At 41.4% G+C, this 18942-nt stretch overlaps 2 protein-coding genes across 4 annotated transcripts in view; one reads left to right on the forward strand and one right to left on the reverse strand.

Annotated features, from left to right (window-relative positions):
• The window catches only part of LOC141908035 (uncharacterized), a 48247-nt gene that overhangs the window by 15652 nt on the left and 13653 nt on the right, over positions 1-18942 (forward strand). For all 3 annotated transcript variants that reach the window (XM_074797815.1, XM_074797816.1, XM_074797817.1), the window contains 4 exons: positions 6907-7092; positions 12989-13287; positions 14934-15206; positions 15817-15901. In XM_074797815.1, coding sequence (XP_074653916.1) covers positions 6907-7092; positions 12989-13287; positions 14934-15206; positions 15817-15901 — 843 coding nt within the window. The remainder of the gene's footprint in view (positions 1-6906; positions 7093-12988; positions 13288-14933; positions 15207-15816; positions 15902-18942) is intronic.
• LOC141908038 (2-hydroxy-3-oxopropionate reductase-like) lies at positions 10025-11386 on the reverse strand. The gene has a single exon (XM_074797822.1). The coding sequence runs from the start codon at positions 11341-11343 to the stop codon at positions 10258-10260; it is 1086 nt and encodes a 361-aa protein (XP_074653923.1). The 5' UTR covers positions 11344-11386; the 3' UTR covers positions 10025-10257.

Genomic DNA, 18942 nt, shown 5'->3' on the forward strand with positions numbered 1-18942 from the left:
AGTAGCCAACCGTACATTATTCGCGTCTAAAAATAATTTTTGATTTTAATGGATATTTCGTTCCGTAAACATTTTTCGCAAAGTACTTTCTCCGCGCGCGCAAACTCTATCTACTAAATCTATGTCTAGACCAGCGGCATCAGTCAGGGTCAAGGTCGTCGAATATTTCCCCCAGGGATCTGTTGTTCAATGTTTTATCGGGGTAATAAAAATGATGTATCATTGAATCTCTCGGCCGACTGTAGTGTGTACTGTTTAAACCGCTATTCTGTCCACCGTGTGTTCTGTTCGCTGTACACGCGATCAATTCGATTTGAATATTCTATGTTCATTTCGCGTTCAAGAGACCGGCCGCGTAGCCTGAGGATATTGCGCGTGGGGTTTATGGTCCGGCTGTAACTGAACGGGGGGGGGGGGGTACTGGAGAAAATCAGATATGAGCAACCACTTGCATTTTTACCCGGGTTACGCGTCTCCAATATGCTAGAAACGCAAGGAGTTTTCCGCAAAAACCCGGGTTTTAGAAATTGTGGTACACACTCTGCATTGGACCCGCATTAGTGTAAAACTCGGCATTTTCTCTAGTGTAGACAGTGAACCCGTGTTCAATGCAGCGTTCGGGTGCCACGATTGACCTTGAACTACAGATGTGGATTCATACTACTGAAACTGCGTTAAGTGTGGACGCTACTCGCTGCGAATGGGGGTTTACATCGAACCTACGCACATCGAAACGCGGGTAACGAGCTAGTGTACGTGTGGTTAGAGCGATTTCCGTTGATATAACGAAGGTATAAGTAAATGAACAAATTTGATACGCTGTCCATATACTATGCTGTAATAGTTGTAACGTTTTCTGCGTGATATTTCCTTTTGAATTGAAAATGAGCGAAACGAGATATGTTTTGCGCGGAAACCACCAGGCCCAAACCCCCTGCGCGATGAGCCTGTTTAAAGACGGACTTGCGAAGCCAGCTATCCAACCACATGGCGTCGCTTAAACCTAACCAACGGTCTAAAATTATTTTTGATTTAAGATAACGGATTAACCTCAGTTGGTCGCGACCCTATAGCATGTTTCATAGCGGTCCTTAAAAGTCATGGAATGGGAATGAGTCAATTCAAGGCCTTGAAAGTCATGGAATGGCCACTAAAATCCTTGAATCGGGGTCATGGTCCTTGAATGACCACAAAATACATTTTGAAGCTTTTGGTCAGGTATAATCTATTGTATAGGCCTACATTGTGTCAGATCTGGTCATTGTATTATTTGGTCCAGTGCACTAGTCTGGTAAGTCAGTGGAGAATGGGTGGTCATTTTAGCGGTCATTGATGGACAGCATTTATTAACAGTTGGTACAATTCAAATCGGGTCATAGGATTAGGGTCAAAAAGGTCGTTCAATGTGATGGAACCGAGACTGGTCATGGAGACTTGTGTGAACAGTGCTATAGACCCGCCCTCGCCTTTTTATGCAAACGGGTATTCAAGCCGACAGAACGATGAAATGATACTCCCCTGACACTTATCTGCAACATACGCGTCTTATTAGATTAAGAAAAAAACCAACGCGTGAGCGCACGATGATCTCTTTCTTTCTTTCCTTTGATGTTTATATTGTCGGCGTACCGAGGGATAAAACCGTATTATATACAAACTATGTATATCGGTGATACGTCTAATAATTTCCGGCTGAAGAATCTATTATCAGTAAAATCATTTCTCGTAATAGTCTCGACACGCGTAGATACACGGGTGAACTATATTGCGTCTGATATGACGGTTGTTCTGTGTTGTTGCGTTATCGGAAAAACAGACGCGAATAGAAAATCGACACGGAGGGCTTCTTTCCGTAGACAGTCGGATTAGTGCCATGTCGTCGAGGCTTCGATTCATCGTAATAACGATTATAATTATTTTTCCGAACGCTTAATAGTATTAAAAATCTGGACTCAGTTTTCGCAAAAAAAAATTAACTCAAATTTTTTGTGTAATTGCTATTGGTTACTTCATTTTTTCAATGAGGACAACTATTTGAACTTAAACCGTTTTTGGCTTACAATTTTTCCTGAAACCGGGCCCTGTTAACGGGTTTTATCTTTTTGTGATCTCGTAGTGGGTTGGGTCGATTGTCTCTCGTATTTATTTCATTGTTTCTATCTAATTTTAAACCTCGGTGTCTCTTAAGGCTGGATGAATTGGTGGATTTATGGCATGACCAGCCCCCTCTATATGATGTCACCTTATGATACGTACCTTTATACCTTTTTATACGTGCCTTTATACCTTTCTGAATGATACCTATATTGCTCAAGGTTGAAGACCATTTTTTTCAATTTCTATTTTTTTGGGATCGTTTTCCACATTTTTACACCCCGAAAACCTTGAACCCGCCAAACTAAAAGAACACTTGTTTACCAGCATTAAGTCATAGCTACAATGGCGATATATCTATATATAGTCAATACAAAGGGATGATAATGATGTATGGTAGACCTAATTATCCGTACATTCAATTCAACAAGTCCCGCTAATGTTTATATACGTTTCTAAATGACTGGTATTATCCAGACAGCAGTTCTCCCCTCGTCTCTCCCCTCGTCCCTCTCTTGCTCTCGTTATATGCCAGAATTGACATGATTATAATCGCTACTCGGAGACAGATCTGACACGGATTCGACTCTGCTCCGTTGAGCTGTGACGACGACGAGCTCTTCCCCACGATCTGTCGTGCGATCGCTTAATACGATCTTCATTTCATGCCGTTAATCTCGCCATTCACCTCGATCTGCCGACAGTTTTTTTTTTTTTCTCAGTATTTGTTACTATCTTATAATGAGAAATACTGATTCGATTCATTTTGATTCATACAGAAATATGAAAGATGTAACTGATGGTCTTATTGTTGATTACTGATTATTAACCCTTTCAGTGCATCTACACCGCAGTGCGGTGTATAAATCGGTGACGGATTTTGCTAGTACACTGCACTGCGGTGTATTGATGTAATTAGTAATTATCCTTTCTCAAGGTCAATTGTATCTCAATTGAAAGATGGCAGGCAGCACCTGTCAAACATAGTGAAATCTTAGTAACCAATGATACACTGTGCCGCAGTGTATAGGTACTATATTGGTATTCCTGTTATTCAACACATTAGGGTGGAATTTTTCAAAATTTTTGAATTATCTCCAGCACTACAGGGTATTAATTAGTCAGCACTGAAAGGGTTAATTTGAACATTATCTTTCATATTTCAATGAAATGTTACTGAACGAAAATTCAATTTGTTCTTGATAGCACTTTTCAGTAGTCGGCAGCCCTGTTTATCTATTTATCCAATTTTCCATCGTTAAGACAAAGCGCGTAGGTTTAGGACTACATCTGAGACATTACTAATTATACATCAACTAAAAGATAGACAACTCCAATTCACGTTTCAAACCCGGAAGCTTTATCTAAGTCACGGAAAATCCTGAAGAGATTATCGTTAAAAAGCCCCGAGTTTTTTCAATTACATTCCGGGATTTTCCGGGTGATCTCGAAATACTTATAAAGAAGTTGGGGATTGTCGTATAATATCCAGTATTCATCCGTGAAACAATAGTCCGAATTCTATTCGTTATTACGACGATCATTAAGTTCAGGAAGGTTTTACCAACAGAACTATGAATGATTGATACGGGATACTCCCCTATACACATGCATTAGATGACACGCCAGTAGATGACTTCATTTTCATCATGAATGTTCACGTCAAAAGAGCGCTTTTTAGAAAATCGGCTTCTCAGTTGGATAGGTTCTTAAAAAACGGTCGGCGACGCGATCTAGTCGGTAGTGAGTAAAACTATTTTCAATGCAACGGGTTGCGTCTGGATTTTCGAAATTGCCAGCCGATATATGATCTCGGATGAAATTATATTTCGCATCGGGCCTTCGATTTATTTTCATATCGGCTTATGATATTTGTGTCACCTTTAATACACAGCTGCCAACTTTTCCTGATTTACAGATATTTGCTAATATTTTATAATGAGAAATACTGATTTGATTCATTTTGATTCATTCACAAATATGAAAGATGTTACTGAGGGTCTTACTGTTGATAACTGATTAATTTCAAGAGGCGCAGTGGCCGAGTGGGTTTAGCCGCCGGTCACTGGTCTCGTCGATCCAGGCTTTACGGGTTCGAACCCTGGTGGTGACAGTTTCTTATCTTAGTCGAACGTTCTTCTCTGGTCTCTCCCCCATTGGGAAAAAGAAACATGGAACCCGCTGCTAATAATGCCTTGCGTGACGCTCAGTGGGTTGAGGGTATTTGAAAAAAAATTGATTTCAACATTTTCTCTCATATTTCGATGAAATGTTACGGAATGAAAATTCAATTCATTACTGATAGCACTTGATCTCAGAGGTTGGCAGCCCTGTTAGCGTGAAGACGAACAGGAAATCAATCTATTTCTATGTGTCTTTCACAGGAATTCTTACGGCCTTCATTTCTTGGCTTCGGTTTTCTCGGCGCATTTCTAGCTCTATTTTCATTGTTTATATATTGCGCATTGGATACTATATTGTTTACACTTGTTGCTGTTGGCAATAATATGCACGGGGCGCACGTTATTGAGCTAAATCAATTGATAGTCATATTATCGATAAAATCAATACGGTCGTTGTCGGCGCTACGTAACTGACCTCATTACGTTATTGATTTCTAGATATATAAAACAAGCATAGTTTACTCGCAAATTGAACGATTCATACTCGAATAAATAAATGAACATGGATTTTCCCTCAGTACGGCAGGGGTGTAGAGTCGAGGTTATTTTTTCGCTATATCGCCAAAAAGCAGTGATTTGTGAATTTACAAATATGTCCCGAAGGGATACCGGCACTCAACGGACGGTGTAACAAAACACGGGGTCTTTAGGAATGAAAATCAGTTCATTTCAAATGAAATTCGAACTTGATTCATAAGCTTCCAAATCCGAAAAATATCGAAGTCATAGATATTAGATTGGCTTTCTCGCATAGTGTATGGTATAGATTTCACTGAAAATCGATTTACAAATCTGAAAAATAGATTCGAATTTGATTGAAATCTAGAAGGAAGTTGAAGCGCGGTGACCCAGTGCCACTAGCGATCCTGGTGGATCATCGCTGAATCCTCGCTTGCCACAGTAGGGTTGCCAGTACCCCGAATATGCGAGCATACAAAATGTTGCAGTCAGTAAGTGTCACTGGAGACATGTAGTTGAATGTAGTCAATCAGAGGCATTCATTTTGATTAAGCCACATTATATATAAGTCCCACATTATATATAAGCCCCACATTATATATAAGTCCCACATTATATGTAATGTGGGACTTATATATAATGTGTTTAACTTATACATAAGTTTTCAAAAGTCATGACTTTCAGTTCGTATCATATCTAAATGAGTTTGTGTCGGTTGAAATTGGTGATTTAACAAAATAGGGTGACTCCGTTGGACTTGCTTTCAGCAACGGCGAGAAATTCCAGAACGTGTTGACCATCGTGATGATAAAAGTTTTCCAATGACGTCGCGCATGGTTTTTACCCAAATAAGGGCGGTTCCAGCTTCAGTTACCGAGTACTGCACGGTCTTGTATCACTAGTGCCACAGAGAAGGGTGAGGTTATCGCAGGCCAGAAAGCTTCTCGAATTTTTACCACATCCAGATGCAATCTGGATGTTTTGGAATTTCTATGACCACCAGATGCAGTCTGAGCATTTGCAGAGATGTCAAATGTAATTATCGGCGACACGTCTAAATTTTCTTTTTTTTTTGTTATCCTATTATATTCGAGCCGTTCATCCGAGCTCTGTGAGATAGAACTTTGCGGATCCTCCGCTGACAAGTTAGTTACAAGCTTTAATGCAATAGATACAGCACAAGCTTATTAAGAAATCATATACAGCAGCGTAAGAAAATATTGAATCCATTCGACCGACTATGCCTCAAAGGGAAATTTCAAGGCAATTTTAAAAATCGACATGATCAAACACAAATATTGTGAAAACCGTTCTGTTTCCGGAGGTTTCAAGAGAAGGTGGTTGCGTATTTGATAGCATATGTGCGCGGGGCTGAATAGATCCAGTTTGTGTCAGGTTCGGTTTCTATTGTGTATTGTCACACTCGATGACTGTCTCGTTCCCGCTATTATACGGTAAATGTTTTTCCGAGAAATCGTGAAGTAATTGAATTCATGAGTGTTCAGTCGGATGCTAGACATGGGAATTCAATAGATAGGCGTATACTGTAAGTTAAAACTTATAATGCGATAATGTCTGGTTTAAAAGCAGCGCTGGGTTCAGCGCTATATACCAGTGGTACGTAATACACGGGTCCAGCGCCAAATCAGGGGGCCCATTTCATGGAATGACTTATTGAGTTTTCTTTCACCAATGAAAATTTAATGAATCGTTAAATTCCTCTGCGAAATGTCCCTCGGGTCCCCAGTCAAAATGTTCAACTTTCGAACTGACAACTGATAACCAGCAACTGAGGGTAGAACTGGGTTCCAGGTGTTTTTAACCCATCTAAAGATAGAGCTGATTAAACCCATACCTGTTGAACTTGGTCACTATCTTAACTTAGGGACTATATCTGGTAGAACTGGGTTCTGGGTGTTTTAAACCCACTAAAAATGGAGCTGATTAATCCCATACCCTACTGAACTGGGTCCCTTTCTTAACTGAGGGACTATATCTGGTCGAGCTGGGGTCCGGGTGTTTTAAACCCATTAAAGAACTGATTAAACCCATACCGTATTAAACTGAGTCCCTATCTCAAACCTGTTTATGTCAAAACAAAACCAACATGTCTATTTTGACTGAAGTTTTTGAGTAAGATTTGTTTTAACAGTCTGATTATTTTTTTCAGAAGCGTTATTGTTGAATCGACCCCTGCCGGATACGCCGCTCAGCGAACAGGGTAGCACCGGCATCAACTCGCGATGGACGTCCCGGGAAAACCTGCTCTGTCCGCAGCCGGAGGACGACCCGAATTTGATGGTAGCTTTATACGAATTCCAGGCCGGAGGAGACAATCAAATTACTTTACAAAAAGGTTTGTATAAACTAACAGTATCTCGTATACATCAGGAGCTGTTGGCACATTTGAAGTATGTAACACAAGGGTCCAGTTGCATAGTCATGGCTTAGACTTAAGACCAGTCTAAGACCAACGTAACCTCTATATAGCCAATCTAACGACCTAGGACCAGTCTGAAGCTTTAAGACCACTTTTAGACTTGTCACGACTGTGCAACTGGGCCCAGGGGTCAGTTGCGCAGTCAGGCTAAGACCAATTTCATGCTATAGCCAATCTTAAGACATGTCTTCAGATTTAAGGTCTCTTTTTGATTCAAGTCACGACTGCGCGACTGGGCCCAGTAGGCCTATACGAGCTCGTTTTTCATCATATACCAGTTACTAATCACGCGTTATAGGTTAAGATTAGTCTTGAGAATTGAACCCATTTTCAGAACTGGACCCTGTGTTCGTTACTAGCGACGAGCTACAGTGGAACCTCATTTATAACGACCTCGCCCTCAGATGAAACAGTTTATCAGTTATATCAAACCTAGAAATTCGTCTTTCAATAATTACCATATCTTGGGTTGTAACGAATATGCTTTCTGGTCTTGTGAAGTTCGTTGTAACAAGGTTCCACTATATTAAGATGTGGACTTTGTAGTTAGCCCCTTGTGTCTTATTGTGCAATTATGGCAATTTCATGATAAGAAATGACCTTTACGGCAGTGTAGTCAGTATATTATGTCAGACATGTTCTGATAAACTGGATACAAAAGTTCCAGGCCGTGGTTGGTTACTGTAAGGTGTCACAGTGCACTTCGTAGTCATGTGCCCGCTTATGTTAGTCCATGGCTCATGCCTGTAATGGACCAACTCGAAGCGACCAAACCCTAGGTGTTATCACTGGTCCTGCCATTCGCAACTATGTGACTGATACCACTTTGAAGTGACCTGGATCAGTTGTCCTTTACATGAGTTGAAATTAGTCTGTCTTTGGCTAAATCATGGCTAGATGGCTTGGCTAGCGGAACGGACCAGTTTGTTACGGACAATTTGGGAGTATGAACGCTTGGTGTGTTCTAAATCAGAACGGACTAAATACAGACCATTCGATGTAATGTAGTATGAACGCAGATCATACGTCTGCTATCAAGTCCTGGTTGCTGAATAAAGTCAATGACTGAGATGGCAACGCGTGTGATGAACAATACACAATGAGATAATGTTTACGACATCCCTGAAGAACCTTTATATCATCCCCGAGACTAGACATCGATCACAATTCATTCACAGAAGAAATCAGGTCAAAATGGATTCTTTAACCCTTTCAATGCATCTATTCTACACCACAGTGCGGAGATAGACTTAACTAGTACACCGAATTTTGGTGTTATAGGCCTATCGATGTAATTAGTAATCGGTTTATAACTCTAATGAAAGATGGCAGCACCTGTCAAACACGGTTGAATATTAGTTCGTAAGGATACACCCCCACCCCAGTGTCGACACACTATTGCGGTATACCTCTTATCAGTGTTTTCATTAATCATTGTAGCAGTCGGGTCATTTAGTAAAACAGCACGGTCTCGGCCAACTTCGAGTGTAGGCCAAAACCGGGTTCGTAGTTGTAAGGCTATAGGAAAAATAAAAGCACTTTTTTCAAACCTAAGTAAGCACATTTTACAAGAAAATCAGGCTAGAAAAGTGAATTTCACTGCCAACTGTAGCAACTTTTTAAGAAATTTGCAATTTTTCGAGCCAGTGACCAAACGGTTACGCCTATACTAAGGCCGTTTGAATTGGTTGGAGTAGGCCTACTGATTGTACCAGCATAAATGAAAGGTTGAAGGAGGAAATAGAATTCAAAATCTTATATAAAATATATTGATCTCTAACATCACGGAATTGAAAGGGACCATAGCTTCCTTCTTTGAGTATTTTCCATGTAAAATCTTTGATGGACTGCAGAAAAATAAAGAATGCAAACTGGTTTGAATTCCAATGAGGAGTAATCTTACTTTTTTAAATGATCATAAATAGATTGTAAGTCAAGACGGAAATATCAGGAAAAGGTTGATTTAAAGTTAGATATGATATATGATAAATTCAAAGGGGATCTGTGCTCCAAGTGATTAAAAAGCCTAACATGTGTCCCCTTGAACCAAGAAATGTGTATGAAAATCTGTCAATGGACACGATCTCCGCGATATCACACACAACTGCATGATGATTTATCACGGATATTTGTGGTAGTGGGTTTTCCTGTACAACAGTGAAACGAAATCAATACAATTTATATATCTCCCATTAAACATCGCCACACTGTTGCCAAGATTTCAATTATTACAAAAACAATCATAAATCTATAGATTTACAATATTCTTTAAATTGAAGGCTCTAAATCGATTTTGAAGACCATTGCTGAGGCCTTGAATTTCCCTTTTAATAATTCAATGATTGCAAGGCCTGCTGCGAACGGAATCATGTAGCAACAGGCAACATGCGTGGCACTTCTAGCTTCGCTGACAGCTGATTAGAACATTGTCAATTTCTTGGAAAACTTTAAACTAGGCCACGCGTGTCGAGGCGCATTTTTTCATAGCTAGCAATAGTGAGTAGAGTCAAACCATGCGGCAGTAGTCGTGTGTGAAGCATATATTCACAAATACTTCTGACCAGAAAATACACGGTCGTGCTGATAGCTGACAAAAGCCATTCGGGAACTATGTCGGGTTGAAAAAATCAGCCGGGTCTAAAAGGACTGACAGACGGGTCCGAGACCCGACACCCAGTTATTAATGAAAACACTGCCTGTTATTCGATACACTGGGGTGGAAGAATTTTTGTTTCGAAAGTTTCAAATCATGTCAAGCATCTTAAGGTATTGATTAATCAGCACTGAACGGGTTATCACTAAAACAGCTTGATCAAAGATACGCAATAAACTAACAACTACATGCATTCGTACCTTATATTAGAAATTCAATGACACGTCGATTCATGAACATATGTTACATTAATAGAGAAACTTATCTGACAGTGTTAAAAACCGTTGTTTAAAACGCACAGTTTTACCCATACAGTCCAACTGAAAAAAAACCGCATCGATTCAGACCAAAATCCCAGTTTGAGTCTGTTCTTCCACGTGACCCGGATAGAGTTTCTAGAGAAGTGTCTGAATAAGAGTTTGGTGGTTTTAGTCGTCGTGTTTTTTGTCGAACTTGTGAACGACGGCGATTCCGCCGCCGGTGACCTTCTCGATTTTGTAACACCAGTTCTCGTAGCCGTCGATCTGCATCGACTCGTGCAGGTCGTCCTCGATCAGCTTCGCCGGCCACGTGCTGCCGACGTCGTCGCCGTACTTGTTCTGCGCTTTGCGGTAGATCTGGTCGACGAGGCCCATGACCTCCATCGGCACGCGCGACTCGGCGCACAACTCGCGGCCGAGCGCGAAATCTTTGTTGTGCAACGCGATGGTGAATCCCGGCTCGCACGTGCCGTTGTACATCAGCGGCACCTCGGTTTCGAACACGTACGAATTTCCGGCCGACGCGCGGATCCCGTCGAAGAACGCTTGCATGTTGACGCCCTGGCGTTTGGCTAGCATGACCGCTTCGGCCGAGATGACCACATGCGCTCCGGCGAGCATGTTGCTGATGATTTTAACGACGCTCGCGCTGCCGACCGGACCCATGTGCAACACGGTCTCGGTGTACGTGCGCACGATCGGCTCGTACTTGCGCAGGACGTTTTCGTCGCCGCCGACGAGCACGGTCATTAGACCGGCCTTCAGCAGCTCGAGACCGCCGGTGAGCGGCGCCTCCAGCATGTTCACGTTGCGCGACTCGGCGACGCGCGCGAGACGTATCGATTCGTTTTTGTCGGTGGTCGTGTGATCGATCCAGCACGCGCCCTCGCGCAGTTCGCGCAGCACGCCGATTTCCTCCATGACGTGTCGCACGTGCGGCGGCGCGGGCACGGCCGTGATCAGCACGTTGGCGTCCGTCGCGACGTCCAACTCCCTCCGCGACCACTCGGCGCCGATTTTCTTCAGGAATGCGGCGTTCGTTTCATTCGGGTCGTAGACTTTCACGTTGTGGCCGGCTTTCGTCAGGCCGACGCAGACGGCGCAGCCGATATTACCCGCTCCGATAACTCCCACGTTCAGCTTATCCGGCGACGTCGTCGCACTGTTCGAGTAGCGCTTCGCGAAGTTGTTGCACGTCGACGATAACGTCGAACTGGATCTCAGTTTCCGTATGATAGAACGTAGACCTAACATCGTAACGCTGGTATGAAGCACAACTGAAAGCGCCGTATTTGACCGGTGAATGACGTACGTACGAATGATATATGTGCGTTAACCTATTTTCATTTAAGGCCATGACTCCTATTTTCAGGCCATGACTGCGATATCAGACAAGAGGGGCCGTCTATTAAATTTCTGCACTGTGCGCGTACTAGTACACACGTTCATTAAGATGTCAGACCTATTATACATACAAAGTTATCAAGACTACATGACTGGAATACTTGTTGATAAAGAAAAAGTTTGGAACATGAAACGTATTTATTTCAATACACAAAATATGTCATGTTAGATGAACTGGCAGTTGTTTCTACTGGTTGTCGCCATCTTAAATGTCATTTGATTTTTATCGTATCCTTGATTGGCTTCTGCATTAGTTAATGTTCTGCTGGAAAGTTCATCTTCGACGTGTATATCTGATCCTACAATTAGAGATTTTTGCCAGTGTTTTCCGGCTAGTAGGACCCGGGACCCAGTTGAGCATTTATTATCTAGTGTTTACCCTGAGTTGAATGTTCAGAGTTCAACGTTCGAACTCTCTAACTGGTCAAACTTCATATATATGAATGGTCTGTGAAACTGGGTTCACAGGGTAAAGGTCCTACTTTCTCAGAATGTGTTAACATTCTATGGACATGACCTCCTAAATACAGTTTCCCTTGCGGCAATGAAAAATTATAGCTACGTCTACGCTTGTATTTTTCGTATCTGAGTTACGCATCTACACAACGCCTTGAAAGAAGGTTGATTGCAGAGTTTTCGGCAACACCCGGATTTTGAACAGTTTCAGTTTTGGTTTAGTTAAGAAGAGTGCACTCCGCATTGAACCCGCGTTCACGTAAAACTTTACATTTTCTCTAGTGTAGATGTGTTCAATGCAGCGTTCAGGCGCCACAATTGACGTTGAATTTGCACTACAGATGTCGATTCATACTACTACAAGATAAAGATACAATATTGCAGATCTGAACTTTTAGCCAATGAGACAGACCTTTCTCGTAACTATCTGAAACGTCGAATACCTGACCTATACGGGGACGATCCACTTTTTCACATCTGAATTAATAAAGGTCTTCTACGAATCTTCTACGAAAGTTCAAATGTCTTTAGGAAGGCTTAACAGTTGAACGCTTTAAACCTGTGGTTCGCTGGTATCGCCAATCCGGCCTTCAAACCCTTGTGGTGGTAAGAGCTTCTTCTCTCTCCTCGACCCCCTTATCGACGAAAACAAACCTCAGACCAATGCCCGAATGGCTCTCGGAGGGTCGAGGGATGAACGAACCTGGTGACAAATCAGAAATATTTGCCACCAGTTCAATACATAATGTAGATATAGCTTTCTTGATCAGTTCCGCGGGAAAAGATATGAAACAATATTATTATTATTATTATTATTATTATTATTACTATTATTATTATTATTATTATTATTATTATTATTATTATTATTATTATTATTAACTGGTAATTGATGCTATTAGACTAGCAATAAATTGGCATTGTTATTTCTAAAATTGAAGTTGTTGATTGTTTTGTTTTTTTTTTCTTTCAGAAAAACGAACCAATGACAATCGAATCTAATACATGTTTTTATTTTTGATTATCGGTATTTTTCCAGGCGAACAAATCCGAGTTTTGGGCTACAACAAAACCGGAGAATGGAGCGAAGTGCAAACACAGGACGGCGAAATCGGCTGGGTGCCGTCGAACTACATCGCTGCGGTGAACAGCCTCGACAAGTTCTCATGGTACCACGGGCCGATCTCGCGCAACGCGGCCGAATACCTGCTGAGCAGCGGCATCAACGGCAGTTTCCTGGTGCGCGAGAGCGAGAGCAGTCCCGGCCAGCGGTCGATATCGCTGCGTTATGAGGGTCGCGTATACCACTACCGCATCAGTGAGGATCCCGACGGAAAGGTGATTACACTTATTACGGGGTCCCTACGACTCCTTGATTCCTTGAAAACGCCTTCTTTACCCAAAAATCATTTCAAGGTCCTAGAATATGCTTGAATTTGAGCAAAATGCCTAAAAGTCCTTACAAACTCCTTGAATTTTGAGAAATTGGCTATTGGAAAAATTTTAAGGTTTTAGGCCTAGTTATTAAATACATATATTCGACTGAATTAAATGATTTACTTAGATTTAGAAATAGTCTACAGCAATTGAGATATGAAAGTGACGCAGGCGCTCCTTGAAATATGAAATTTTCTCCTTGAAAAGTCCTCGAATTCTGGAATGACTGATCCGTACGGACCTTGTTATATCATAGTTACCCCTAGGGATAAATCTTCAGGTGGGGTGACAACCTACTAATGAGAAACTATGGTTATAACTGACAAATTTTCAAATGTTCCCAGGGAGTATTTGGCTTGCACATCTACGAAACCCAGCCCTGGTTAACACGGCTTCTCTACATATCTGTAGATATATATCTTTATACCTACGAAGTCATTTAGTCGGGACGTAATCAGCAAAATTCGCTCTACACTCGAAACCCTGGCCCCTTCCTGATTACACATGTAATATCAGAATTAGATTGATTTAAGATCTATTTTCCGACTGCGCGAGTGATTTACTGACTTCTGACAGTTTTCCACGTTTTGACATCTCGAAACGTATGAAACCGCCTGAGGTAGAACGAACAGTCACAAAAGGGTTCTAAGTTTCGATCATTGTCAATCGATGTTTTCGGGTTACATTTCGCGTTTCGAATTTGATACGTGTATTCCACAATATCCCCACAATATCCGCCTTTTTAACAGCAATTCTTCATTTCATTCTTCGTGATACCTATATTACTATATGACAGTTATTCATCATTTTTGCAAAACAGAAATCCAGTCATCTGTCCAGTAAAATTCTCATTTCTAGAGGGTTGAATCATTTTCCCTATTCGCACCCAGTAACTGATTTTATTTGAGTTAGCCCTTAACCCTTAACCCTTTCAGTGCTGACTAATCAATACCCTATAGTGCTGGAGATAATTTGAAAAAATTTTGAAAAATTCCACCGGCTAGTGTGTTGAATAACGGGAATACCACTATAGTGCGTATACACCGCGGCGCGGTATATCGTTAGTTACTAATATTTCACTATGTTTGACGGGTGCTACCATCTTTCAATAGAGATAAAAACTAATTACTGATTACATCAATACACCGCAGTGCAGTGCACTAGCAAAATCCATCACCGATTCATACACTGCACTGCGGTGTAGACGCACTGAAAGGGTTAAAGTTGATGCCAGTCTATAAAACGGGCCCCATAACTGTGGAACTGGACTCCCGATATCTATATTGCAAAATATTGAAGTTTGAAGTTCTCGGCTAAAAAAAATTACCCGCGGTTTCCACGGGCATTTCTCTAGTATTGTATATTACTGAGTTAAATTATTTACGAATGTATAACTTTCTGGTCGCAGTTTTATTGTTCTTGGTTATAATTGACGTTATAGAGTAAGGATATGTTAATTTTCTGACGTAATTACCATAGTCGACGAGAACTGTGGAGATGAATTTAAAATGATTTCTATGTCAACTGTCGGTTATTATGTTTTTCAGTTGTACGTCACGTCCGAGCATCGTTTTCGAACGCTGGCCGAACTGGTGCATCACCACACGTTGCACGCCGACGGCTTGATCACGACTCTGCTCTACCCGGCGCCGAAGAAAAACAAACCGACAATCTACGGACTGTGTCCGGAGCCGGACAAGTGGGAGGTCGATCGCACGGAGATCGCGATGAAACACCGTCTGGGCGGCGGCCAGTACGGCGACGTCTACGAGGCGTACTGGAAACGTTACAATCGAATCGTAGCCGTGAAAACTATCAAGGTGATTTGCGTATCTCTTTAATTTCGTTGATCGAAATCGAGTGTAGATATAGCCGCGTTCACACTAGATTCAGCGCTTATCAAGTACCGTACTTCGCTGGTGACGAATTCACCAAAATACGGCGCTTACACAACCAGTTACATTCACACTACGAGTCGGCCATTTGGCACTTAGTAAGCCCGGTATAGTAGTCACCCGGTGTGCCGATAGAGGGGAGTGTAATAAAGGGTTGAGTATGGCGTACTACGAGTATGTGAATACGCGGCTTGCCAAGCGCCGAATCTGCGTTCACACTATAGAAAATAGGTGGCCAGCTCAGTTCCGTACTGAGATCGGGTTTTCTGCGCGGAATCACTTTCCGCGCTTAATAAGCTGCATATTTTCAGTACGGAACTGAATAAGCCGCGAATAGGCCTCGAATAATTTCATTGTGTGAACATTTAGTACCGCACTGAAATCCTAGCGTGAACGCAGCTTGTATCGGTTTTCGCTTTACCATTTCCAAAAAAGTGTCTCCCTTTTCGTACGACCGTTAGCCGACCGATTATAACCCGATGGTAATCCTTCGTCATGTCAACGTCAGCGTCATTTTTTTCTGTATTTTTTTTAGGAAGACACTATGGCTATCAACGATTTTCTGGAAGAAGCTACGATTATGAAAGAGATGAGACATCCGAATTTAGTACAACTTTTAGGTATGCATAGATATATCTTAATCGCAATTCAATGGAAGTAGTACTCGAAAAGTGGCGGCTTTTTGAATACAGATGGCCCAGCCGGTCAGAGTTTAGGGTCCAGAGAGTTAGGGTCTAGATGGCCCAGCCGGTCAGAGTTTAGGGTCCAGAGAGTTAGGGTCTAGATGGCTCAGAGGGTTAGGGTTAAGGGTCCAGACGGTTAGGGTCTAGATGGCTCAGAGGGTTAGGGTTTAGGGTCCAGAGAGTTAGGGTCCAGATGGCTCAGAGGGTTAGGGTTAAGGGTCCAGAGGGTTAGGGTAAGGTTATGCATCATAATAGAGTTATGGTAACGGCAAAGCTATAAACAGTAAATAAGTTGTGGTTCCCGGTGGCTGCTTCGGCGGCTCAGTGGTTAATACGCTACGCTAGTACATCCGTGCTTGTGTGTTTGAATCCCGATTTTTGTCGTTATTTAAAGAAAAAGTAAGTGTAGTGCATTCGCATCGGGTTGATTTGTGAATAATAACGACATTAGCCAACCTGCGAATAATTCATTTTCGATTATTTTCCCGCAAAAAATATATAGAGAGTCGACTGTGGAACGGAGCTACGCTACGTTTGCGCGTGCGTCTCATGGTGGCGACCGTTAATGTAGTGACGATGATAAATTAGACGCTAATCTGATAGAGTTACTTAACTTAATGAGAATTGTAATGTCGTTCTCACTCGGCAAACCATAAAAACCAAACCACCGAGGAAATGAAACGACTGCGTTGTGAAATTTACTGTTGTCTATCGGCAGTATATCCCTTACGTTGTGTTGGAGGGTTTGCGATACTTGCGATGCTATGATGCTATGTTGGCTAAAAAACCTCGCCAGTGGTAGGCGATACTACCGATGGGTCCAGTTACTGCCAAGTTCGTTTATGATAATTATGATGATGGACGTTGTCGCCTATGGCTTGTTTGGTATCATTTTGTTCAACTATCGTGTAGCTACGTATAAAGCGTATAAAGCGTGCATAGATCTAACTATCAGTTATTAGTGAACGCGGCTTTTACCAGTACGTATACACATATCTATCCGGTTCGGGTAATTTCACGATCGAAGGATGTACAACGCAACTATAGGAAATTAGAAAATAGTTTTATAAGCTTGTCATGTGTATTATGAATTATAAAAACAAGAACGACGTAATCAGTCATTAATAAACCACACACACACACATACACATAGGCACACTACCGGTATATTTATGGGATATATTAGTCCTGTATTATCCCATCTCAGTATTTTTCTCAATCTCTATAATTGGTTCTGTATTATCCCATCTCTGTATTTTATCAATCTCTGTAATACGTCCTGTATTGTTCTTGTATTATCCTATCTCAGTATTTTCTCAATCTCAGTAACAGGTCCTGCATTGGTCCGGTATTATCCCATCTCTGTATTTTCTCAATCTCTATAATAGGTCCTGTATTAGTCCTGTATTATCCCATCTCTGTATTTCCTCAATCCCTGTAATTGATCCTGTATTGGTCCTGTATTATCTCATCTCTATTTTCTCTATAGGCTATATAATCCCATCTCTGTATTTTCTCAATCTCTGTATGCTCTTTGTATTGGCCTTGTATTATCCTATCTCCGTATATTCTCTGAATTGTACCTGTATTTTTCTTTATCGGGCCTGTATTTTCTGCTCATCGCTGTATCTTAAAGCTATATTGAAATTTATATCTATTTCGATGAAAAAGTCTTAGTCATTCACCAAATACTTTCCTGAATAAATGCTTCTTCGGGTGGAGCCCTCAAAACTCTGTATACATCCACATCAAACTAACGTATCTTGTATTTTACTTCTTCCCGATGTCTGACAAAAAAATCGGTTTCAAAGTTTGCTATATGTATTTTTAGATTTTGTGGTTTTTCACTGTTGCTCATTCTCAAGTGTTATACAATGTGGGAAAAAATCATGAATTCCTCATGTCTGACACAAGTTTTTAGCTTTAGTTCGATTTCGCGATGTAAGATGGCAGCACGCGCTTGTGCTCGGCTGTCAAAACAATGATAAAGCGTACAAATTTTTTTTGAACCACTTGTAACAGAATTCAACGGAATTAAAAGTCATAAAAATTTCGTTATTTTTTGCATAGTATTACAATGTTTGGCTTATGCAGTTGTTTTTAAGCCCCGATTTTTAGTAACACTTTCATGACAGGATGTATTGTTTGTGTTAGAAAAAGGATTCTATAAGTAGCTTTTGAAGGACATATACAACATTGAAACCCGCTTAGTGGGGATCAGTTTCGATGTAATGTAGACATTACTCCATCCACCTTTCAACCCTTTCAGTGCGTCTACACCGCAGTGCGGTGTATGAATTGGTGATGGATTTTGCTAGTACACCACACTGCGGTGTATTGGTGTAATCAGCAATTAGTTTTTATTAGCCCACTTGGGACTTTAGTCCCAGCGGGCTATTGCGTTCACTTTTCGTCCGTCGTCCATCCGTAGACGGAATCCAGTTATTTTGGGAAGTTTTGAAGACGCTTCAAGGTAATGTCTTGATATTTGGGTTACACATGTATCTACCCTAGACACATCTTCAGCCCATAAACTGGCCCCGTCAGAATCAAGATGGCCGACTAGCAGCCATTGTTGTTCGCCAAAATCAGCACTTTTTAGTCATTTTTGAACTTTTTGAGGGAAATTTTGAAGACGCTTTGATCAATTAGGCCTACCTTGGTCTTTCGGATATATGTGAATCCCCCCAGGGCCCATCAACATAACAAAAATTGGGTCGGTCGGACTCAAGATGGCCGTCCTATGACCTTTTTAAGTGCCCAAAAATGTTAATATTGGCCTGAATTCTGAGTCCTGTAGCTTCCTACTGGTTTGCCATTTCTCATTGCGATTTGTGATGGGTATTCTATGGAAAGGGATGTTTTATACCTGAGACAGGTATTTTTACATCAGCCAATTATGACGCAATTGGCGGCCATCTTTGTGTCACCAGTACTCATTCGTAAGTGGGAAAAAGTTTTTCCACATTATATTGATA

The sequence above is a fragment of the Tubulanus polymorphus genome, chromosome 7 (genome assembly GCF_964204645.1).
Source record: "Tubulanus polymorphus chromosome 7, tnTubPoly1.2, whole genome shotgun sequence".
Taxonomy (NCBI): Eukaryota; Metazoa; Nemertea; class Palaeonemertea; order Tubulaniformes; family Tubulanidae; genus Tubulanus; species Tubulanus polymorphus.

Excerpts from the sequence above, each read along its gene's own strand:
- LOC141908038 (XM_074797822.1), bottom strand. The coding sequence starts at position 11,343 with ATGTTAGGTCTACGTTCTATCATACGGAAACTGAGATCCAGTTCGACG.